This window comes from Tenrec ecaudatus, chromosome 6 (assembly GCF_050624435.1).
Source record: "Tenrec ecaudatus isolate mTenEca1 chromosome 6, mTenEca1.hap1, whole genome shotgun sequence".
Lineage (NCBI taxonomy): Eukaryota > Metazoa > Chordata > Mammalia > Afrosoricida > Tenrecidae > Tenrec > Tenrec ecaudatus.
In genome coordinates this window covers 126,870,797-126,893,700 of record NC_134535.1, presented here as the reverse complement: position 1 = coordinate 126,893,700, position 22,904 = coordinate 126,870,797, and the positions used below count along the sequence as shown (strand labels likewise).

Below are 22,904 nucleotides of genomic sequence, written 5' to 3'. Positions count from 1 at the left end.
GGTGACGCCATATGTGTCAGATTGGAACTGTGTGCGCCGCCATGGAGTTTCAGTAGCTAGCGTTTCATAAGTAAATTGCCAGGACTTGCTTTGGGTGCCTGTGAATCTCCAACCTTTCTGGTAGCAAGCAAGCACCTTTTTTGCGCAAGCATTGAGTGGTTTAGGGAAGTACTGAAGAGGGATGGTGGACCAAGGGACTCACTGGATGTAGTAAAAATAGATAATTGGTAATCTGTGGGAGAGTAGCTTTTAGATTGGTAGGCCTCCAAAAGTTTTAGAAATCTAGAAAGATTGGGCAGAATTTGGGAAGATGTAGAATGAAAGTCACTGGGATCTGTGAGAAGGAAGGCCTGCCTGCGCCTGTTAACTGGACGAGCAGTTCCTGCAGAAGAGCCAGCCCGCGGAGTGGGGAGGAGGGAAGTCTCGGCTCTGTAGTGGGACAGATGAGCCTTAGAAGACAGGACTTTTGCTTGAGAATGATGCAGTCTGTGGGGAGGCAGGGTTATATAAGGGAGTCCATGCTTTGGCCGGGGCATGAGGGTGGTCTCATTCCTTTTGATAGTAGAAAGCAACAATCGAAAGAAAAGCAAAAATAATGGTTGCACTATTGAATTGTATGATATGTGGATGAAGTGCCAATAAAACTTTTTAAAAAGCAAAAATTGGGACAATGAAAGTATAAAGAGAAAGGAGAGTGTGAATTGGGTGCTAGAGTGGACAGGAATTAGAGCAGAAAGGCATGCTAGCACCACAGGACAGGTTGTAGTCGGGCAGCACAGCCCTGCAGCAGTCAGTGAGGGACGCAGGCAGACGAGGTGCTAGCGTTGGGCTTGCAGAAAAGACTTCCAGGTGCAAAGGGCTAAGAGGACCACTTGGTTCAAAATCGAACTCTTGGCAGTTTGTAAGACTTCATTCGATTCTTCTCTTTACACTGAAAGTGTAGACCAGCGAAAAGAGCACTAAGTGTAAGGGGTCAAAGATCCTGCCACTTTGCAACATTTAAAATGAACATAGTAGCAAATGCGCATGTACACTGTGAAGGAGGGCACCAACCTTAGGTCTTGACAAACAGTGGATTGAGCATGTACTGTGTACAAAAGAGCACGCTGACACTACGCTATTGGTACATATGCTTTTCTATTAGGGAAACTGGGGGGGTGGGTAGCAACTCTGAAACTTCGAGTGTACACTAGGATTAAGCAAATAACATCTAAATAGAGATTGAGAGCTACGGTTCTCACTATGTGAGAAAGGAAGTCTAATTAAGAAAGTGGGGTGAGCTTAAAAAGACTCCTGGGGTTTGGACCAAAGCTGGAGATAATCATTCTGAGTATAATGTATCTATAGAGAGAAATAGGGGGGTTGGGAGCCGGGTGTGGGTGTCTGTATGGGGGGGATCCTACTAATGCCTTCTGAGAAAACCTAAAAGCTATGATAACCTAATAGCATTGAGCCTCTAGTGCCTAGAGTTTGGTGTTACGTCTCCTTGACCCCGTGAGAGGACCCGGGAATCTGGAGAGCGGCTTGGTCAGGGAAAGAACAAGAGGAACCTGGAACAGTTGGAGGGCCTTCTTCTTTCTCACAGCCCCTCCACTGTTCCATGCATGATGGCCTTCTCCCAGGGACTGCCCTCTAGGGGGAAGAAAAAGTCATAGCCCCTCCTGAGAGTAACAGCCCCCTTAATCAGTGTAGAGGAATGATAGAAAGTCACCATTTGGTAAACGCCACAGGTGCAATTGTGGGAGACAAGATTCATTGATGCGTGCTCAAATGAGTGGGCAAAAAATATGAGAAATGGGATCATTTGCAGAGTTTCAAACTTTTGCAGTTTTAGACTTTTTCTTTCACAATCACAGAAAGGTTGCAAATTTAGTACCCAGTTCCTGTTATCCTTCACTCAGATAATGTTAACATATAATCATAGTTTAGGCCCGCCGCCGGGATGGCGGGGCAGGTGTAAGACCGCGAGGCCTTCCAGAGACTCAGCATCCTGTACCAGGCGGTCCACTGCGTGCTCGCACACAACCCTGCAAACCAGGCGCTGGCGCACTTTTATTGCCACACGGAGAGGACCATCGCGAAGTGGCTGGTCCTGCCACGGAACCTTCGATGAAGAGGACCCTGTGCCGTGGTTGCTCGTCCCTCCTGGTCCTGGGCCTGACCTGCACCCAGCGCCAGCTGCGCCTCATGGGATTGCGCTGGACAGTACAGACCTGCCAACATGCCAGCTCAGCTAGAGGTTTCTCAATGATCCCAGGCATCTGCTCTGGGGAGACCAGCCTGAAGCCCAGCTAGGGAACCTGACATCTCAAAGCAACACAAGCCCCACCAAGCACTGTGCTCCCCATTCCAGTGGACCTTCCTGAAGAGAAAGTACAGCCTCTGAGCCCATCAGGAGTGATGGATTCACCCAGTCTGCCCAGAAAATAAAGTTCGGTTGGTTTCAAAAGAAAAAAAATCGTAGTTTAAAGACCTTTTCATACAAAGTTGGCAGTCTGAAACCACCAGCTGCTCCATGGGAGAAAGACAAGGCGGGCTCTGAAACCCACGGGGCGGTGCTACCCTGTCTGTAGGGTCACTTAGTTGGCATCAACTCATGGCAGCGAGCGAGTGAGCCAGCTAAGGAGTGAACATTCCGGGGCAGAAGTCTTGCGTGTGTGAGAAACCCTGCTTCCGTTTTCCAGTCGGCACACCAAATACTGTAAATGAGAAAATAAAATGTTTTCTCTTTTTCCACTAGGCTGTCATTTTTCACCGATAGTGACAGGTCAGTTGCTTTTATTGGAAGACTCACCAAGAAGGCAGCCTGTCCATTTCAGTGGGGCCTACTATAAAAACGATAATAACTAGCATTTGTGCTGTCTCATGGTTAACAAAGCCTCTCTTGAGCTACATGAAGCTGGTGTCAAATACTTAATGGAACACAGCTACCCTGGTGCTCTGGCATGGGCACAATATACCATCAAGGGCTCAGCCTTGTATTGATCAGCCTCTCTCGTCTTTACAGCGTTTCAGGCTGCCTTCCGAGCCCAGGGCCCCCTGGCCATGCTGGAGCACTTTGATACCATCTACAGCATTTTACAGTGAGTACACACCCTGCTGTGCCCGATAAGAGGAACTGGGGCCTCTCGTGCCCGAATGTTGCATGTTCGTGAGGAAATCCCAAATGATGGGTTCACAGATACGTGGTTCTTGGTGCGCATAGCTCTACTGACAACCATTTCTCCAGACTTTCCCCGCACGTAGTCAGCTGGTCACGTTCGTGTGTGTTTTAAAGTCTTGGCCGCCTCGGCCTGTCCGTTAGAACGGCCTCTGCAACCTCCTGTCTCACTCCTGCACTCTCTCTCCCTCACAGTCACTTTCGAAGTGTAGACCCAGGCCTCAAGGAAGACACTCTGGAACTCCTCATCAAAGGTGTTTGTGGGTCTGGGGGAGGGGATGGGAGGTGGGTATGGTGGTGGTTTTGGTATTTATTATTTCTGTGTTTGATTAGCCATATGATGATATCAAGGCTGTTGTGATTCAGTGGGTTGACTCAGTCCAGGGACCTGTGGCCCTCCATGAAGGTCTGTAATCTTGGTGGGCGATACAGAGTTGTGTGCGTTCGCTGTAAGGGCAGACCAACAAGAAGTTGACCCTACTTTTGAGCTCCCTCTTCAATGGGGGACTCTTCTAGTTGCCGGGAGAAAATGGTAACTAAAGCTAGAGAGTAGGGACAAGGCAAGTTGGGGTGATGAGGGTCAGGGCTCCCAAGGACATAGTCTGTATTGTGACCACTGAGAGATGAAACACATATCTTTGGTAATCTGATGGCTATTACAGTGCTGGCTTTGTGGTGGTTGGGGTCTGTGGGGAAGTGAATGAACCTGACTCTGGATTCTGGCCCTCGCAGTGGTAGCCCGCCATTCCCAGGAGCTTCCTGCTCTCCTGGATGACGCAAGCCTGAGTGCATCTGACAGAAGTGCCCACCTGAATGCCCTCAAAATGAACTGCTATGCCCTCATCCGCCTCGGGGAGGCTTTTGAGACCATGGCCAGTCAGATGAGCCTCTTAGACCTGGACGTGGCGGGGAAGGTAATTTGGAGCACCTGGCGCACTTGAGTCGAGGTGTGAGAGAGTTGATGGGAAAGAGGAATCTGAGGATCTGGGGGTCCTCTGTCCTCGTTTTGGATCCTTGAGCATCACAGCCTCCCCTTCTCTGTTGAGCAGCTCCCTGCTTGGGAGCTGTGCTTCTCTGTCACCTCCCCCCCTTGGTCTGCACCCTCAGACCTGCGGGCCTTGCGCTTCTATTAACTTAATTCCCCTACATGTGTCCATGATCCTGCTCAGGGTAAGAAAGCTCGGGCCAAGGCCGCCCTCGGCTTTAACTGGGAAGAAGAGAGGCAACCAATCCTTCAGCTGCTAACACAACTGCTCCAGCTGGACATTCGTCACCTGTGGAACCATTCAGTAATTGAAGAGGAATTTGTCAGGTAGGTCATGAAAACAGAACAGTTATGCAGAATGAGGGCTGTGCTGCTTGTAGGTCATTTAAATACTTCCCTTCCTGCCTCAGCTTTCTCTGGAGCACCCACACGGACAGGGAAGCAGCCCAAAGTGTGGAAAGGGGGAACTAGGCAATGGGGATTTTCCACTAAACCATAACATGGAGTTGTTAGGAAGTCGCTAATGGGATGTTAGAAACTGCTGTGGTGTTCTCATCTCTAGTATTTATTAACCGAACTGAATTCACTGAGAGGCTCCTGTGCACGTAAGGCATCATTGGAGACACTGGAGATGCCTCCTGGAGTTTATACTACAGAGGGGACGGTCATTTTTACGTTAGTAAAATATATAGTATCTTCTGAACTTTATTTCTGGGAAAGAAAATGATGGTGTGGGTGGAGGACGGCTGCAGTTACCTCTGATCTGAGCAAAGACGGAGTGAGTGAGAGCTATGAGACTGGAGGAAGAGCATCCCAGACCCTGTGGAGGGAGAGTGCCCAGTGTGGGCAAGTAACAGCCCTGAGGCCAGAGGGACAGCAGCTGAGTGAGGCCAAGAGGCTCGGCTGGGAATTCAGCCTTCACGGTGACCTTAGCAGGACCCTAGAGCTGAGGCCACAGGAGAATTCTGAAGGGAGCAGTGAGATGGCATGACTTGACCTTCAATGAACGCCTTCTGGCCGCTGTGTTGTAATTGCCTGTAGCGAGGAAGCAGTTAGAAGGTAGGAAGATAGCGTCTGGGGTCTTAAAGGCTTGAAGGTAAACAAGCGGCCATCTAGCTCAGAAGCAACAAAGCCCATGTGGAAGAACACACCAGCCTGTGTGATCACGAGGTGTCGAAGGGATCAGGTATAAGGCATCATCAGAACAAAAACATCTTAACATAGTGAATGAAGGGGGAAGTGCAGAGTGGAGACCCAAAGCTCATTTGTCAGCCACTGGAGATCCCCTCACAGAGGGGTCTAGGGGAGAAGATGAATATAGCTTTCCCCCAGACCCTAAATGCTTCCTACCCACCAACTACCATGATCAGAATTCTACCTTGCAAGTCTGGATAGAGCAGAGGATGTACACTGGTACAGATAGGAGCTGCAGGCACAGGGAAGCCAGGGTGGATGATAACTTCAGGACCAGGGGTGTGAGGGGCGATACTGGGAGGGTAGAGGGAGAGTGGGTTGGAAAGAGGAAACCGATTACAAGTGACTTCCTCCTTGGGGGATGGAAAAGAGGGTGAAGGGAGACATCGGACAGGGAAAGATAGGACAAAATAATAATTTATAAATTATCAAGGGCTTCATGAAGGAGGGGGGAACGGGGAAGGAGGGGGAAAAAAGAGAACCTGATACCAAGGGCTTATGTGGAGAGCAAATGCTTTGAAAATGATTAAGGCAGAGAATGTACAGATGTGCTTTACACAATTGATGTATGTATGGATTGTGATAAGAGTTGTATGAATCCCTAATAAAATGTTTTTAAAAAAAGAAAGGTCTGAGGCTATGAAGTAACTGGTGCAAAAAATGATGGAGACGGGCAGGTGTGGTTGGAGTTCAGCCCTGTTTTCTTAAGTAATGCTTACAGAATTTCCCTGCCAATGGAGTACGCAGTGTGAATGAGGATGACTCTCCCAGCGTCTTGGCCTGAGCATCTGGAATAATGGAGTTGCTAGTGGGAGGCTGTGGGAAAGATCCAGAGTTCTGTTTGGGATAAACTAGATGAAGCAGAGCTCAGGTAGAGTCCATCAGCTTCCTCTCTTCCTTCAGTTTGGTTACTGGCTGCTGCTACCGCCTCCTAGAGAACCCTACCATTAGTCACCAGAAGAACCGCCCCACCCGGGAGGCCATAACACATCTGCTTGGTGTGGCCCTGACACGACATAACCACATGCTCAGTAAGTGATCCCTCTGCACCGAGCGCCCCTCCATGTGTCCCAGCATCTCTCATGGTCTGCGCTCCACAGGTGCCACGGTGAAGATTATCCAGATGCTGCAGCATTTTGAACACCTGCCACCCGTGCTGGTCACCGCTGTGAGCCTCTGGGCTACTGAGTATGGGATGAAGAGCATAGTGGGAGAGATCGTAAGGCGAGTTGCCTTCCCTCAGGGTTTCGTGGTTTGTTTTGTTGAGGGTTTGTTTTGGGGGTGTGTGGGGTTTTTTTGGTTTGATTTTTGTTTGTCATTTTATTGGGGGGGGGGCTCTTACAGTTCTTCTAACATTCCATATTTCATTTGTATCCAGCATATCAGCACATATGTTCCCATCATCATTTTCTAAACATTTACTTTCTATTTGAGCCCTTGGTAACCTCACTTTTCCCACCCACCTTCATGACCCCTTGATAAAGTCTACATACTTGTTGTTTTCATATCTTACACTGACTGCTGTCTCCATTCCCCCACGTTTCTATTGTTCAGGGTTTGTAATTCTTGTCTCTTCAGAAGATCGGACATAGTAATTTATTCTTTGCATAATACTAGACCCCTTGAGATAATTGACAGCAGTCTGCTTCCACTTGCTGGGGACTGAGAAACTGCGTTGTCTTACGCTGACTGTGTTTTCCTCCCTTCATAGAGAGATTGGACAGAAGTGTCCCCAGGAGCTGAGTCGGGACCCTGCAGGGGCAAAGGGCTTTGCAGCTTTCCTGACAGAACTAGCAGAACGTGTCCCGGCTATCCTGATGTCCAACATGTGCATTTTATTGGATCACCTGGATGGAGAGGTGGGGGATCCTCTGAGAGCCTCTGAGCTTTGCTGGGAAATTTAAAGCCCAACGTTGAAAGGCAGGACAAGAAGAAAGCTTTCACATGGAATCTAAGAGTCTAGTCTTAGCAGTGCGGCTCTTCCTTCCTCTAGAGAAGTAGGTGAAGGTTAGTGAGCCCTGCCTTTCTCCTATTGATTGTTAACGGGGTTTCTGGAGCAGGGAGAGTGAACATGGAACCAAACAGACACAGACAGGTCAGGACTGCAGCACAAACTAGACACACACAGAGACGGTACAAACCGCAGCCCTGACGGACTAAATACTGTCTGTGTTCCCAGACAAGTTTGCTATTCCCACGCTTGAATTTCTCATACCCTTGAGAGTGAGTTCCGGATCTCGGCCCATACCGCTTTTGTTTACTTTCTACCAGGGAACACTGTTTGCAGCTGCTCCCCAAATTCCTTACCATTTGCAGTAAGGAAGCAGTTTGTGAGAACCACGTTTGCGCACTGTCCTAGACAGATACACGACAGGAGGCCCTGTGCTCCTTTCGTGGCTCCTTCAGTCGTCACATTGGTTGGTCCAGGGATGGTAGCCTAGGACAGGGCAGTTCCATTCTCTGCTACAAGTTAGTGAGAGTTACCGCTCTGATTCCCAGGAAGAGGCAGTTCACTGCCATGTGGCTCACCTTGCTCTCTCCAAACAAGGAGCCTTCTAACATGACCTCGTGCCAACCTGGCTGCTTCCCAGGCTGATACTGGACCTTCCTAGGTGAACGACAATGACAGAGTTCATGGACGTATTTTCTTGGTTAAGACTTTGTTCGCTGGCTCTTGGCCTGGCAAAACCTCACACCCTGGGTGTTAACCCCCTTATCCTATAGCGGCTTCTTTGCCTCTGGTGCTGAATTCCACTTCTCAGTTAGTGGCATGGAGGGAGGGCAAGGGGATCAGACAGGACAGAGGATGTGTTGTCTTATTATGGATCACAGACTCTTGAGGCCACAGATGAAAGATCGCATTCGTGCTTTTAAATGTCTGTTGGTGGGTGGGTGTGACGTCATATTCAGCTGCCCCCATGGGTAGCCTGGGAGAGCTTAACGGGAAAGGCTGATTTTAACCTTTATGTGTTGTGTTCTCCATTCTCTGAGCAAGCAAGGCCTCCTGGGGATTTACGTGTACACGTGCGTGCCCCACTGCTTAATAAGCACAAACAAGCTTAACATGTTGCCTCTTGTACCTGAAAACACAAGGGCAAGGGAGCCAGTGGTGATCCTGGTGCGGGTGTGGCCTTCTCTCTCAGAACTACATGATGCGCAATGCTCTGCTAGCGGCCATGGCGGAGATGGTGGTGCAGGTTCTGAATAGTGACCAGCTGGAGGACACGGCCCGAGACACCAGAGACCAGTTTTTGGACACCCTGCAAGCCCATGGCCACGACGTCAACTCTTTCGTGAGGAGCCGGGTCCTGCAGCTCTTCACCCGAATTGTCCAGCAAAAGGTAAGCGACCTCCTACAGCCAATGCCAGGTGGGAATCCACAGAAGAAGGGCCCAGCACGCTGGTCTCGGCTGTCCGTCACGAAGGCCTTCCTCTACCTTGGCTGCCTGGCTCCATTTAAGGACGGTGACTGTTTGCATCTCAGGAAACTGTCTTTCAAATGAGTGGGCAGCCTCACTGAGTGTGCGCTTCCCATCGCCTTGAGCATTCGGGACGAGGTGGGTTGTGAACTGACCCTCCCCTCCCTGCTCCCCACAGGCTCTCCCCCTGACCCGTTTCCAGACAGTGGTGGCCTTAGCTGTGGGGCGTCTGGCAGACAAGTCGGTGCTAGTGTGTAAAAATGCCATTCAGCTGCTAGCCAGCTTTCTAGCCAATAACCCCTTTTCCTGCAAGGTAGGTAGGTAGGGTTGGCCCACCCGAGGGAGAAGGGGGAAGTGGAAATGGGGATGGAAAGATGAGACTCCGTGACCCTGGTGTTCATTTTGCCTGGGCAGCTTAGTGAAACTGACCTAGCCGGACCCCTGCAGAAGGAGACCCAGAAATTACAAGAGATGCAGGCCCAGAGGAAAGCGGTGGTGCCTTGTGAGTATTCGTTGCTACCTGAGTCCTCCCTCCCAGCAGCCGACAGAAGGGACCCTCACTGAGACTCTCCCCTTCCCGGCAGCGCTGGACCCCGAGGAGGAGTGGGAAGCCATGCTGCCAGAGGTGACATCCACCCTGCAGCAGCTTCTGAAGTCTCCCCAGGAGGATGAGCAGGTGCCAGAGGAACTTGCTGGAACAGAGACTGCCGAAGAGGTGAAAGGACGGATCCAGCGGCTGCTAGCCAAAGCTAGTTACAAGTGAGTGAAAAGACGGCCTTTCTAGTGGCCAGAACCCAGAGCCTTGTTTCCGCACGTGGGAGCACTGGCTCTAATCCCAGCAGCCTGTGCAGTCTGCTTTCCTGTCTAAGTAGGTCACCCTAGGAGGTGCTCTCCGCAGCCTTTGGAGCCGCCCGCCCGAGCTGTCATCGCACAGCTCAGAAGCCGCACATCTGCAGAGGCGAAACCCAGGTGGTTTTGCTTCCAGCTGTTTAAACATGTCAAGGCACACCGCTTTCACCGTGAGCTGGGTGAAGGCTTCCAGAGCAGATCACCCCTGTCCGTTCAAGCGTGCCTGCGCATTCTGTTTCCCCTCGCTCACTGCAGCCCTCACAGTGTGGCACCGTCGAGGCTCCTTCCTCCCTGGGTGTCCTGTTTCCATCCTTCCTCCCTTCCTAGCCCTTCCTTGGGTCAGTGCTGCCCATTTGATCTTAGATGGTTGATGATTCTAAGGCGTGTGGACCTCCCTTGTGCGGTTCCCTCTGTAGACCTGTGTATGTTTGGCTGAAAATCAGACCACAGGGGTGAATTCTGCCCCGTCCTAAAGGGTGACTAAGGACCATAGTCCCAGGGTTCATCAGTCACTGTCCAGCCAGAAAGCCTGACCTTATTTAAGATTTTGATGTTTTACAGAACAAGCCTTTTAAAATAACTTTAAAAGAAAAAAAATTTTAATCTCTGGAAAAAGTAGCCAGTACCCATTTAATTGTATGTCAGTTATATGCCAATAAAATTGTTCAAATTTTTAGTTCAATTTAAAAAGTAGGCAGTATCTTCACATGGTACAAAATTTTAAATTACATGAGTATGCCATGAAACGTCCTCCTTCCAAATGTGATTTCCACTCCCTGGTTCTTCCTTCCCCCCCCCCCCCCAAGAGGTGTGATGCTACAAGTCCCTAGAGATGACGTTTCTGCAGTCAGGTGTGTGCACTGCCCCACTTCGGCACACACGATAAATGTCCTCCATCTCACGTAACCGGAGAGCTTGGTATTCAGAAATGACGGTCTTGGTGCTGTGTTCGTATTTACACATTAATAACTGCCACAGTACTTTCCGTGGGTCCTTAAAATTCCAGGATCCAGGTGTATCCTTAGTTAAGCAGTTCCTTGTTGAAAGTTTATATTTTGCAAAACACTGATTCGGTGAAGTTCTGAAGCAGATGTCTGAGTTAGCTTAGTGGTTTAACTGTTTGAGAAACCTTCATTTCACTTGAGTCCTGTAAGATAGCAGTAAAGCCCTGTCGCTTGAGACGTCAGGTTGGAAGGACATCCTGAGCCCTACAACGTGTGTGTTTCTCCACCCGGGAAGAATGAAATGTAATCCTCTGCTTTGAAGCCGCGGGCTTCGGAGGGTGCGACCTCTGAAGCAGCCTTCCTGCCAGGGGTGCAGGTGCAGGTGCTCTTCTGGACGTTAACCTGTCTATGGTCGGTCGGTTCTTTCAGGCACGCCATCATTCTCACCCAGGAAGCTATCGGCCGCTTCCGGGAGTCAGAGCCCTTCAGCCAGGTGGAGCCAGAGGAGTCTGAAGAGACCAGCTTCTTGAGTCTCTTAGGAAATATCTTCAAAGGTGAGTCCTTTTCCTAGTCAACCAGCTCAACAGCCCAACGAGAGTTCTGTGCACTTTGATGCTGTGGCAGTCCTAGGGCCTGGAGTGAAAACCCCAGGGGTAAGTGGAATTTTACACAGAAGTTTTTAAGAACCTTTTTTGAGAAATGAACCAAGATTTGCTTAAATAGGTTCCGGTTCCATACCTTCCTGTCCCAGAAAGAAATACGCTGGGGCGGTTAGAGTTGGTTTCCCATGTTTCCTTGAACAAAGCCTAAACCCACTCCCATTGGGGAAATTCCGACTGCGAGCGACCCCGGAGGACAGTGCAGAGAGAACTGCTGCACAGGGTGTTTAAAGGCACGCGTCGTTTCGGGAACAGATCACACTCTTTATCCCACAGGGCGGGACCTGCCTCGTGCTTAGCTGTCCAGCTCTTACCCACTGGCCCAACCGCGCTCCTCCTAGAAGAAAAGCTCCCTTTCATTCTTGACTCGTAGGCACCACCGCTCGCACACAGGAGGAGAGTGCTCAGGGCTCTGCAGGGAACATTGTCCCGGGAGAGACTGTCTGTAGAGATCAGCCCGAGCACTGCGGGGGAAATGAAGAGCTGGTGAAACAGCAGATGCTGGTGCAGTACCTGCAGGACGCCTACAGCTTCTCTCTGAAGATTGCAGAGGCCATGGGCATCATCAGCAAGATGATGTATGAAAACACAACCACAGGTGTGAACGACTGGGCCACAGAGGGGGCTAGACCAACCTGGTCCAAGGAGCCCTGGTGGCGGGGCCTACTGGGTAAGAGTGAGGCTGCTCATCACCAGGTGGGTGGCTCAAACCCACCAGCCACTTGGCATGACAAAGATGAGGCTATCTGCCTCCGTCAAGATTAATAGCCCCAGAAACTATATCTAGGGTGGTTATGAGGCAGGATCGCCTGAATGTCAATGGGTTTGGATGTCTGCCTCTTTAAACGTTTGAAGCTTACATGTTTGAATATTTACAGTCACTGCCTTCGAGTCAATTCTGACTCAACAGCCCTACAGACTGAGTAGAACAGCTCCTTCAGGTTTCTCAGGCAGTAACTTTTCAGGAGCATCTTTCCTTATAAGCAGCTAGTGGATTTGAACTTCATACCTTTCCTTAGCAGCCCGGCATATAACACAGTATGCCATTAAAGCTCTTTTTAAATGCATAATTCTATATATTTCTAGCAGACTGGAGGAAGGACTTCACTTGAAGGTTTCATTAAGAAACTGCCTTTAAGTGTTGGGAGAGTCTATGAGCAAATGAGTGACGTTGCATTTGTCTTCTCAGTGGTACAGGAGGTGATTGAGTTCTTTGTGACGGTGTCTCAGTTCGGAGTACCTCAGGCCTTGCTAGGGGTACGCCGCATGCTGCCCCTCATCTGGTCAAAGGAGCCTGGAGTCCGGGAAGCTGTGCTAAATGCCTACCGCCAACTTTACCTCCACCCCAAAGGGGACTCTGCCAGGTTTGCACAGGACTTCTGACTTTGCTGAGTTTTGGAGGTGGGCTTCTTGCGACATCTGAAGGAGAGTTAGAAGGCATCCTAGGGGATTCGGGAATCTATAGACCAGGTCTGTCGGGCTGAGGGTAGGACTGATCTTCCAAGGATGCCCATTCCCTGCAGTGATTAGTCACTGGGGGCTAGCTGAGTTTCCTGTTGTCCACGTTTAACGCATGCTCCTCGGTCTGGCATGCTGGGGCCAAGCTAGTGAGCACGCTCCTCTCTGTCGCTCCCACAGAGCCTCGGCCCGGGTTTTCATCCAGAGTCTCTCTCTGCTGCTCGTCGATGCTTCCATTGGGACCATTCAGTGTCTTGAGGAAATTGTAAGTCTCCTCACTCACTTTTTTTTTTTTTAATTCATTCAACAAGTGTTAGTGACTCCTGTTTTCTGCAGTTTACTTAGCCCCATAAAGAAAGCGGGTATGGTGCGTCCAGTCCAAAATTTTCAAGGAACTAACAGTCTAGTTAGTAGTCAAAAACCAAAACATTTCTAGGACCGTACTAACTAAACGCCAGTCAATGGCTCTGATAGTGCTTTCTGTGGTGAGGTGAATTGGTAACCTTTACATTGCATTTCCTGTGTGTCAGGTACCAGTCTTAGCACTTTACTTTGGCAACTTGTTTCTTCTTCCCAACAATGCTAGGAGAGAATGCTGTTTCCATTGGAGCTTTAAAAAACTGAGGCACAGGGCAGATAGGACACTCTGTAACAGCTGGTTAGCTGTAAAACTGGGATTCAAGCCCAGGCAACCTGTGCTATGCTGCCCCGCAGGGCGGAGTACAGTGAGGCTGGCTGCTCATGGAACATTCCTGAAGCGTTAGGACTTGAGGTAGATCTTGAGGGATTTCGTGAAGGAAAAAGGATGGGGAGAGCATTTCAGACAGAAAGAGCACGGCCCATTGGGCAAGACAGGCGATTGTGTCTTTGCCCCTAAGATGGTCACCTGGAAATCGTAACAACATTGAGACTGGTTTGGAACTAAATTCTGAAAGTTCCTAGATGCCTGCAGGAGAAATGTCTCGGTCTCTAACCTCCTTAGCCTGGGACACCAGCGTCACAGTAAAGCAAGGCTGCTTTGGGAGACAAAGGGTGTTGGTGGTGTTGACCGCCACCTTCCACTGGGAGGAGCACTCTGCCGGCCATGTGTTTCTCACTGCAGAAGAGAGAAGGCCTGGTGGGGCCGTGGGCAGAGGAAAGGTGTCAGAGTGAGGCAGGGATCCTGGTAGGAAGGAGGAGAGCCAGCATAGCACATGGGAGATGGGTGGACACCAGATGAAGGCTGTGGCGAGAGCGAGCAGCAGGGCCCAGACTCGGACCAGTCGTAAAGGGAGACTCGGAAGGACTCAGTGATGGTGGGTAAAACAAATGTTAGGCACCACTAGCAAAATGAAGAGGCAAGGGAGGGTGCTCAGTGCCATTTTAGACCTTTGAGTGTGGTGACGGCAAGAGCACCTACTAGACGTTGCCTGCGGGAACTCGGAAGTCCGTCTCACTTGTCCCCGCCACGGAAGTAGAATGAAGGCCCCAGAAGAACAGTAGCAGAGGATCAGTCCAGAGAAAGGGGCTGCCCCACTTCTCTTTTGTCCTGTTCTTACGTGTTGTTTTCGCCCACTTCAGGTTCTCCACATTCTTGCCAGCAAAGTGGGCCAAGGATAAGGAAGGGGGATTGTTTTTTGGGATTAAAAGTAGCCCGAGCCCTTATCTTCCCTCTTCAGGTCTGTGAGTTTGTGCAGAAGGATGAATTGAGGCCGGCAGTGACGCAGCTGCTATGGGAGCGTGCGGCTGAGAAGGCCCCCTGTTCTCCTCTGGAGCGCTGCTGCTCCGTCACGCTGCTGGGCATGATGGCACGGTGAGGGAAGGAGGGAGGACCTGGGAAGGCTTCCTTTCCTTCAGTACTAGCAGGCAGCCCAGCTGAGCTCTGTGAGCTGGTTGCCTAAATGGAATATAAACATGAAGAGTGCCAGCTCCCTCCCCTCCCCCCTCGCCTAGTGAAAATTGGCACTCAGTAGAGCGGGAGGAACTCGAGTTACCCCCGTGTCAGACAGGCTCTTGGGGCCTGGCTTTGCCTGCTGGTGCTTACCTGCAGTAGCACTGTCCCCAGCAGAGGCAGCCTGTAACTCTGTCTTCTTTCTTTCAGTGGAAACCCAGACATTGTGAGAAGCAACTTGGACACACTGGTGCACATAGGACTAGAAGAGAAGGTTCCGCAGGATTACCAGTTAGCCCAGCAGGTGTGCTATGCCATTGCCAACATCTCCGACCGGAGAAAGGTATGTGAGTGGTTATCACTCAGGGGAATGGAGACGCCCCTAGCCACCTTGTGCACCGTGTGCACACAGACCCACGCCCTGTCCTGTCTTCTCTCGTCTTCTCTACAGCCCTCTCTGGGGAACCGCCACCCTCCCTTCCGACTGCCTCAAGAGCACACGTTGTTTGAGCGCCTGGGGGCGATGGTCACGAGAGGTGAGCTGTTAGGAAAGGCTGTGGGCAGAACCGCGTCCTTTCTGGGCAGTGGACAGCTTCTCCCATCTACCGCCAGGCTTTGTCCTCCCAGACCCACTCTGGATCCCATTCAAAGAGGGCGCCGTGGCCCTCATTTACCAGCTGGCAGAGGGCCCTGAGGTGATCTGTGCCCACATACTGCAGAGCTGTGCCAAACAGGCCCTGGGGAAGCTGGAGGAGAAGAGCCCTTCCCAGGAGGATCAGAGTAAGTGGGGCAAGATGGGTAAGGGCCCAGTGGGGGCAGCCAGTTAGGCCACTTGTCCAGCTGGGCCAGCAGCCACTCCACCACCACCACTTGCTGCGGCAACCCCTTACACCCTCGGCCACACTCTCGTTTAAGCTAGAAAAGCAGAAAGGACTTCTATTTTTGTCATTCAAGTAGACCCAGAGAACCAACCCCATCCGCCCACCCCATCTTTTGCTTCCGCACTAGTTTGAGTAGCACATGTCCAGGGGGAAGATCTGGGCTCAGCCGGGCCAGACTCACCTACGTCTCTTTCTCCTTGGCTCCCCTCTCCCCCTGCTCCAGAAGAGATCCCTATGCTCCCCACTTACCTGCTGATGAACCTGCTGTCCCTGGCTGGGGACGTGGCTCTGCAGCAGCTGGTCCATCTGGAGCAGGCTGTGAGTGGAGAGCTGTGCCGCCGCCGTGGCCTTCGGGAAGAACAGGAGCACAAGACTAATCGGCCAAAGGAGAAGGTGAGCGGGGCCCCGGGGTTTGGGTTCAGCTCCTCTTGTCAGTGGAGAAGCTGTTCGTGCACAGAGATGCAGCTGCCACCTTGCCGCTGCTCTCTAGGGGAAGACTCATGCCACCAGAGATGGAACAGCCTGTCCCCAGTGGTACATACAGGCAAGCAAGTTAAGGAACCTCAGCACACAAAGCAGAGCCGCTGTCTAGCCCAGGCCACTAGCACCTGTGTGTGCTCGCCACTGGAGACAGGGCAATGTCCGCAGACAAGTAGGGCACCAAGCCTTGCCTTGCAGAATGGGATGCCTGCCCACCTCTGTGACCTTGAGCCATTGTCCAGCATAGCCTGATCTTGTTTGCTGGCTCTGTACAGGGAGTTATGTATCTTCTGTGAGAAGGAGTTACAAAGAAATGTAGAAACCTGTTTTGGCAACTTTGAACAAATAAGGAGCGTGTTTTCAGGATTCGGGAACCCTCCCTCTTTATTGACAACATGTGGCAGTCCTCTGAAGGGTGTCGCAGAACTCGCCCTCAGGCGGGTCCACTCGTGGCGGTGAAGTTCAGAAGTGCTGTCCTTGTTCACCCATGCGCCCCTGCTGCTTTCCTTTTAGAACACAAGCTCTGAGACCACCATGGAGGAGGAGCTGGGGCTGGTGGGGGCCACTGCCGATGACACAGAGGCTGAACTCATCCGGAGCATCTGCGAGCTGGAGCTGTTGGAGGGTGAGAGGGGTTGGTGCGGAACCTGGTCTGCCCCAGAGACGGCCAGTAGCAAAGCCAAGTTGTCCCTCCAACAGGCAAGCAGGTCCTGGCCGCCTTTGTGCCCCTTCTGCTCAAAGTCTGCAACAGCCCTGGTGTCTACGGCAACCCGGACCTCTCAGCAGCCGCGGCTCTGGCCCTGGGCAAGTTCTGCATGGTCAGGTAGGCCCGGGCTGTGGCCAGCCTCTCAGGTTACAGGTGACTCCACTTCCCTGACAGTCCTCTTCTTGCTCCCAGTGCCACTTTCTGCGACTCCCAGCTTCGGCTTCTGTTCACCCTGCTGGAGAAGTCTGCTCTCCCCATTGTCCGCTCCAACCTCATGGTTGCCGCTGGGGATCTGGCTATCCGATTTCCCAACCTGGTGGACCCCTGGACGCCTCACCTCTACGCTCGGTAAGAGACCACGAGAGCTCTGGGCCCAGTCGTGTGGGGATCCCCGAGGCTGCCTCTCAGTCTCCAGGGTCAGTGGGTGGTCCCTGGGCTGAGTAGCCCTTTGTCTGAAGCTTGGTTGCACAAGTGGTGGCCCCCGTGACCTGACCAGACATCTCTTCCCTAGCCTCCGAGACCCGGCTCAGCAAGTGCGGAAAACAGCAGGGCTGGTGATGACCCACCTGATCCTGAAGGACATGGTGAAGGTGAAGGGCCAGGTGAGCGAGATGGCTGTGCTGCTCACCGACCCCGAGCCTCAGATCGCGGCCCTGGCCAAGAACTTCTTCAATGAGCTCTCCCACAAGGTGAGGAGGCGGCGGGACCCTCTTAGGGTTTGTTGCCAAAGACTGCCGGTGGCCTCACCCCTTGATGACCATTGCCTCTTCCAGGGCAACGCAATCTACAACCTCCTGCCGGACATCATCAGCCGCCTGTCGGACCCGGAGGGTGGGGTGGAGGAGGAGCCGTTCCACACCATCATGAAGTAAGCTCGTTGGGCCTGCCGGCATGTGTTTCTCCGAGCCAGGAATTCCATCAGCCTGCTTCAGTTCCTGCTCTTGTTCTATTATCTGGAAGGCCTTTAGCAGTAACTTAACCTCTGGGCCCCTTTCCTATTTTATTAAAGAACACCAATACTTGCTCCTGGTTTTCCTAAGAAGGACTTATCCCTAAAGGGGTAGCTCAGGTGGTGCTGGTTCCATTCACCAAAGTTACTTGGGGGTTGAAAATTAAAGGGGACCCTCCTCTGGGGGGTAGGAGAGGGCAAGAGGAACGGATGCAGGCAGGGGCCATGGCAGTCCAGACTCCTAAGTGACTGCAACTAGCGGCCCCGGGCCATCCCGCCTCCCCTCTCCCTCTGCAGGCAGCTCCTCTCCTACATCACCAAGGACAAGCAGACAGAGAGCCTGGTGGAGAAGCTGTGTCAGCGCTTCCGCACTGCCCGGTACTCTGTCTGTCTGTGCACTGGGTGCCAGGGCCCCTGCAGGAGGGGGGAGAGACCCCTACCCCCCGGGGGTGCCTCTAGATCCGTGGGGGGCAGAGGAGAATGTGTGGGCTTCCCACATGCCAGCCCCTCACAAAGCCCTTCTGTGCAGAACTGAGAGGCAGTACCGGGACCTGGCCTATAGCGTGTCTCAGCTGCCCCTCACAGAGCGAGGCCTGCGGAAGATGCTTGACAATTTTGATTGCTTTGGGGATAAGCTGTCGGACCCCGCCATCTTCAGTGCGTTCTTGTTGATTGTGGGCAAGCTGCGGCGGGGGGCCAAGCCTGAGGGCAAGGTGAGCTGCCTGCACCCCCAAGCAGCTATCGAAGGCTCCTACATGACTGTCTTATCTTGCTCCCAAATCTATTGCAACCTAGTTAGCAGACACAGCCTAAGATAGAGCTATCTGTCTCTACTTCCTGTCTTTTTAATCATAGAGATAGCAATGTTTCCAATCATGCTCTTCGCCTCCCCTTCCCCTCCAGACTTTGATAGATGAATTTGAGCAGAAGCTGCGCGCCTGTCACACGCGGGGCTTGGAGGCAGTAGAAGAACTTGAGGTTGGCCAGGGTGGGAGCCAGAGTGCCCCATCAGCCACCAAGAAACACTCTGTCGGTGTGTGAGGCTGCCCCGGGGATTGAGTGGGGGAACACCAGGGCCCACATTCTTCTCATCTTCCTTTAACTCCTGTCGCCTGCGTTTTCAGTCTCTAGATGCCAGCGCGTGGCCTCTGCTGCTTCCGACAATGACTTTGTGACGCCCAACACCCGCCGTACTGGCCGTCGCCATCCAAACACCCAGCCGCGGGCGTCTAAAAGGAAACCCAAAATTGTCTTCTCAAGTGATGAGTCCAGTGAGGAAGGTAGGCGCTCCCTCCTGGACTTGCCCCGAAGGAAGCCAGCGTGGGGGGGGTCAGGCTGGGTTGACGGGGTCCCACTGTGGGGCCCAGGACATCTCCCTGCAGTGCACCCTGGTTCTCGCTCTGTGTGGTGGTCTGGGCTGAGCTCTCTGTTCTCCGAGGTCCTGTGCTCACCCTGTGCGTGACTCGGCGTTTCCTCACTCCCCCAATTCTCTCCTTAGAGCTTTCTGCCGAGATGACAGAAGATGAGACACCCAAGAACACCACGCCCATCCGCCGCGCATCCGCTCGCAGACACCCGTCCTGAGCTCACCTCGCCTGTTCCCAGCCCTGCTGTGCAGGGGTTTGTGGGGGCCCCGTCCTCTCTGTCAAATACCTGTTGGTCTGTTGCCTTTTTAAAAATACATCCATGATCTGTATGATGGAAGGCACCGTGTTTCTCTAACACGTGTTTCTCTAACTCAGCTGGCTTGAGCAACTTTCACCCAGTTTCCCGGTCTTCTAAAGAGTAAACGTTTTTATGTGCTTTTACTTCTGTCTTGAAGAATGTCTTCTTGTTTGGGTGAGTGCTTACACAGCAACTTCGGCTCTCATTGAGCAGTTTGTACTCTAGTTACTCAGGAACACTGTTTGACGTGCCTCGCACTGTGTCCCACCTTCTGGGAAGCCCCTGCTCCTGTGTTAGCGAGATTGTTAACCCTGCGACCTCCTATAGGCGAGTGGGAAACCCAGTGAACAGACCTTAGACATTTGCAACAGATTGTGAGGCCACCCGCGTATCAGTTTTATGAGACACTCTGACTTAGCTAAAAGATAATCTGAGACTTAAAGAATCTCAGGTGTAATTTCCCTGGGCAATGGTCCAGGGAATTCCTCTACTCAAGTGGATCCAGTAAGCCTGGAGTTTTTTTTTTAAATCATTTTATTGGAGGCTCATACAACTCTTATCACAATCCATACACACATCAATTGTGTAAAACACATTTGTACATTTGTTGCCCTCATCATTCTCAAAACATTTGCTCTCCACTTAAAGCCTTGGCATCAGTTCATTTTACCCCCTCCCTCCCTGTTCCCCACTAAGCCTGGATTTTTTTTAGGCCTGGATGTTTTCAGTATTTAAGTTAATCCACATTTTTCTTCGACTCTTATCAGGATCCATCTTCTGTAGCCGTGATCTAGTCGTCAGGCTTCATCTCGTTGTGCTGGTCTCTGGGGAGCCAGCCTGTAGATAAAGTGGTCTTCTCTGGGCTCTGTGGCTTCCTTCTTTCTCTTTTGAACAGAGATCACAGTTGAGAACTGCTCATAAGCTTCTACGGCCCCAGACACTGTTCAACAAACTAGTGTGCAGTACAACTGTTATGAACTATTGCAAGACTGTGCTCTTAACCCTTAAACCCAGAACACCAAATTCACAAGGTGTATGGATATGCCTAGGAATTATAATTGCCCACATATTGCATATGTGAATATACATGCATACAAGTAACCTCATACATATAATTATATGTCTAGTCGTACATACACATTAAAGGTCTCTAAAATGTTTGTGGAAGATGCCAGGATCTTTCCATTACATTTTCCCATAAATCTCTGGAAAACATTCGTGCATATAGCTGATAGAAAAACAGGCTTTATTGGAAATGAAGGCTGCCAGACTACTACAAAATGCCCAGTAGCCCTGACACAAAGTGGGGAGCGCTGAGTAGCCTGATTGGCAGGGCTGGACGAGGCAGGGGCACACCTGGCTTTTGGCTCGCAGGAAGGTGTAGGCCATGAGTGAGCTGTTGGAATTGGCCAGGCGCCACCTTCCATTCAGCCAGACGGATCATTCCTGCCTTTTGGCAGTAGGGAGAAGGGCCAAAGGTCTCATGGGCAACAGCTATGGCGGGGATGGGAGAGACAGCTGCTGTGTGGGCAGGATCAGGTGAGCGCTTTAGGGGCTGATAGAGCCGGTCATGCACAGCTCCACAAGTAGGTCTGACTGGTGAAGGCCCTTGTGGTCCTGCAATAAAAACGGCGAAGCAGACGGCCTGAAGCACAGAATTATGCATATTAGACGGAGGTCCCAGGAGTGGCAGAAGTCGGGGCCCAAGGTTTCCCAGAGCCAAAGAAGCTTTCCCATGTCGGCCTGATGAACAAACTGACAACGTTCCTCTCCCAAGGAAAGACGGCTCCCCTTTATCTGCAGTGCCCACACACAGGACTCGACTACTCCGTAGTGCCACACCCACCAGGTAATTAATTTGGGGTTGTAGCATAAGAGTATCATTATTTCCATATCAACATTGAGGTCTCTTGATAGTTGGTAGTAAAAAGAAGCAGCCAGGGCTGCCGCTGGACTAGTTCCAGTAAGGATAGGGGCTACCACTGCTGCTGTGTCCGTGGGATCTGGGGGAGTGATTCCGATTTGTATTTTCGTATGGTGTTTCCCATGTTTGTTCATCCAGGAGAGTGATGTCTGGGGTGAGACGATGGGGACGCATAGCCCTGTCCAGTTAGCCCCTAGACATGTGTAGACAAATTGGTCCCATAGGATAAATATTCCAGGCGAGGCGCATGGAGCCTCAGTATTTAGCCAAAGTAGGGGTTGGCTACAAGAGTTGGTAGAAACATTGTCTATAGGGTATAACCTTTCGGGGCCAGGTGGCAGGCAGTGTCTTGATTGGAAAAGAAGTACTTTGGTACCCACTGGTCCGATGGTAGGGGATGGTTTGATTGCCATGGTTATGTTGGGTGTTGACCATAACGATGGAGATTTTCTTTGTCGGAGGAAGAGGGAGTTTGGCTAACGCTAAGGCTCACATCACAGCTATTGGCTCTGCCTTTTGAGAGGTGTGACTTGGAGGAGGGCGTGCCCAAGCGTATTTGAGGAGCTGACTACCGCATAGCCAGCCTCATATACACTGATACAGTTAAAATGTACTGTGCCTGCCCCTCCCCCGAAAAGAATTTGTTCCAAAGGACGACATTGACTCTGCAGCTCCAGGAGATGGACATATCTGATCAGAGCACACGGGAGAAGATGAAGGGGCAGGAGGAGAGAGTGGAGCACAGCCTGGCCCACCAGGCTGTGATGATGATGTTCCTGAGTAGAGCAGCCAGTCCACAGAGAGAACAACATGGCTGGCCCCACTATGAGACATGATGCCCCTCAGTGACTAAGGGCGATACAGGGGACAGCACTGGAGACACAGTGTGGGAATTGCACCTGACCTGATCCCACCACACCGAGGCAAATCACGGGGAATGCAGCGGAACAGCAAGGGAATGGAGTGGCAAGGTCCCCAGGGAATGCTGAAAGTGGACTTTGGGGCCAGGGCGTGGTGCCCCAACAGACTGGACTGGAAAACGCTCCTAAGGGCCAGCAAACGATCCCTGAACTGACTACAAGCTTTTCTCTTGTGAACTGTTTTGTTCTGTTCTTTGTCAGTGGTTTGTTTTTGTTTTGTTGTCTGGTTGTATACTGTTGCTTTGTTTTCCTCTGTCTTGTTTTCGTGCATGTTAGTGTCTCCACAGGTCTGTCTGAATAGGACAGGCTGGATGAACTATCTGGAGGAAAAACAACGGGACCGACAGTTCCGGGGGGACTTGGGGTGGGGGGTAGAGGGGGTAAGGAAGTGGTGTTAACAAACCCAGGGACAAGGGAAAAACACGGGACCCCAAATGGTGGAGAAGGGGGAGTGGCAGGCCTGGTGGGAAATGATCAAGGGTAAGGTTGCTTAGGGAAGAGGTATACTCTAGCCCATGTGGCGACGAAGCATGGTAGTAGGGCAGGAGGAAAGTCAAGGGAGATGGAGGAAAGAGCTAGGAGTCAAAGGGCATTCATGGAGGTCTAGACAAAGACATGTACATGCAAATATATATAGGAGGATGGGGAAATAGATCTATGTGTCTATATATATAGGTCAAGTATTAAGGTGGCGGAAGGACCTTGGGCCTCTACTCAAACAGTCCCTCAATGCATGAATACCTTCTTTTATTAAATTGGAACTCTCTGATGCTCACTCTCCCGACACAATGGCTGGAGCCAAAGTGGGTGAACAAGTAAATGTGGTGAAGAAAGCTGATGG

The 22,904-nt window shown here is 51.5% G+C and overlaps 1 protein-coding gene, 1 non-coding gene and 1 pseudogene across 5 annotated transcripts in view; all 3 read left to right on the top strand.

The window, feature by feature from the left end:
* NCAPD2 (non-SMC condensin I complex subunit D2) overlaps positions 1-19,362 on the top strand; it is a 28,639-nt gene extending 9,277 nt beyond the window's left edge. For 3 of the 4 annotated variants that reach the window (XM_075552167.1, XM_075552166.1, XM_075552168.1), the window contains exons 3-32: positions 3,008-3,083; positions 3,356-3,414; positions 3,893-4,074; positions 4,330-4,472; positions 6,243-6,370; positions 6,440-6,563; positions 7,051-7,198; positions 8,483-8,680; positions 8,937-9,071; positions 9,173-9,260; positions 9,343-9,517; positions 10,981-11,105; positions 11,584-11,808; positions 12,400-12,574; positions 12,849-12,933; positions 14,327-14,460; positions 14,749-14,881; positions 14,990-15,074; positions 15,151-15,318; positions 15,643-15,812; positions 16,413-16,524; positions 16,599-16,722; positions 16,798-16,953; positions 17,117-17,294; positions 17,379-17,473; positions 17,852-17,932; positions 18,084-18,267; positions 18,458-18,587; positions 18,679-18,834; positions 19,053-19,362. In XM_075552167.1, the coding sequence (XP_075408282.1) occupies positions 3,008-3,083; positions 3,356-3,414; positions 3,893-4,074; positions 4,330-4,472; positions 6,243-6,370; positions 6,440-6,563; positions 7,051-7,198; positions 8,483-8,680; positions 8,937-9,071; positions 9,173-9,260; positions 9,343-9,517; positions 10,981-11,105; positions 11,584-11,808; positions 12,400-12,574; positions 12,849-12,933; positions 14,327-14,460; positions 14,749-14,881; positions 14,990-15,074; positions 15,151-15,318; positions 15,643-15,812; positions 16,413-16,524; positions 16,599-16,722; positions 16,798-16,953; positions 17,117-17,294; positions 17,379-17,473; positions 17,852-17,932; positions 18,084-18,267; positions 18,458-18,587; positions 18,679-18,834; positions 19,053-19,138 (4,058 nt within the window). In that variant the 3' untranslated portion in view covers positions 19,139-19,362. The remainder of the gene's footprint in view (positions 1-3,007; positions 3,084-3,355; positions 3,415-3,892; positions 4,075-4,329; positions 4,473-6,242; positions 6,371-6,439; positions 6,564-7,050; positions 7,199-8,482; positions 8,681-8,936; positions 9,072-9,172; positions 9,261-9,342; positions 9,518-10,980; positions 11,106-11,583; positions 11,809-12,399; positions 12,575-12,848; positions 12,934-14,326; positions 14,461-14,748; positions 14,882-14,989; positions 15,075-15,150; positions 15,319-15,642; positions 15,813-16,412; positions 16,525-16,598; positions 16,723-16,797; positions 16,954-17,116; positions 17,295-17,378; positions 17,474-17,851; positions 17,933-18,083; positions 18,268-18,457; positions 18,588-18,678; positions 18,835-19,052) is intronic. The other variant, XM_075552169.1, reaches the window with a different exon arrangement.
* Positions 1,943-2,430, top strand: LOC142451229 (ribonuclease P protein subunit p21 pseudogene; annotated as a pseudogene).
* LOC142452301 (small nucleolar RNA U85) lies at positions 3,493-3,815 on the top strand. Its single transcript, XR_012785317.1, has one exon. It is a non-coding gene; the product is annotated as a small nucleolar RNA U85 (small nucleolar RNA).
* Positions 19,363-22,904: the final 3,542 nt, after the last annotated feature.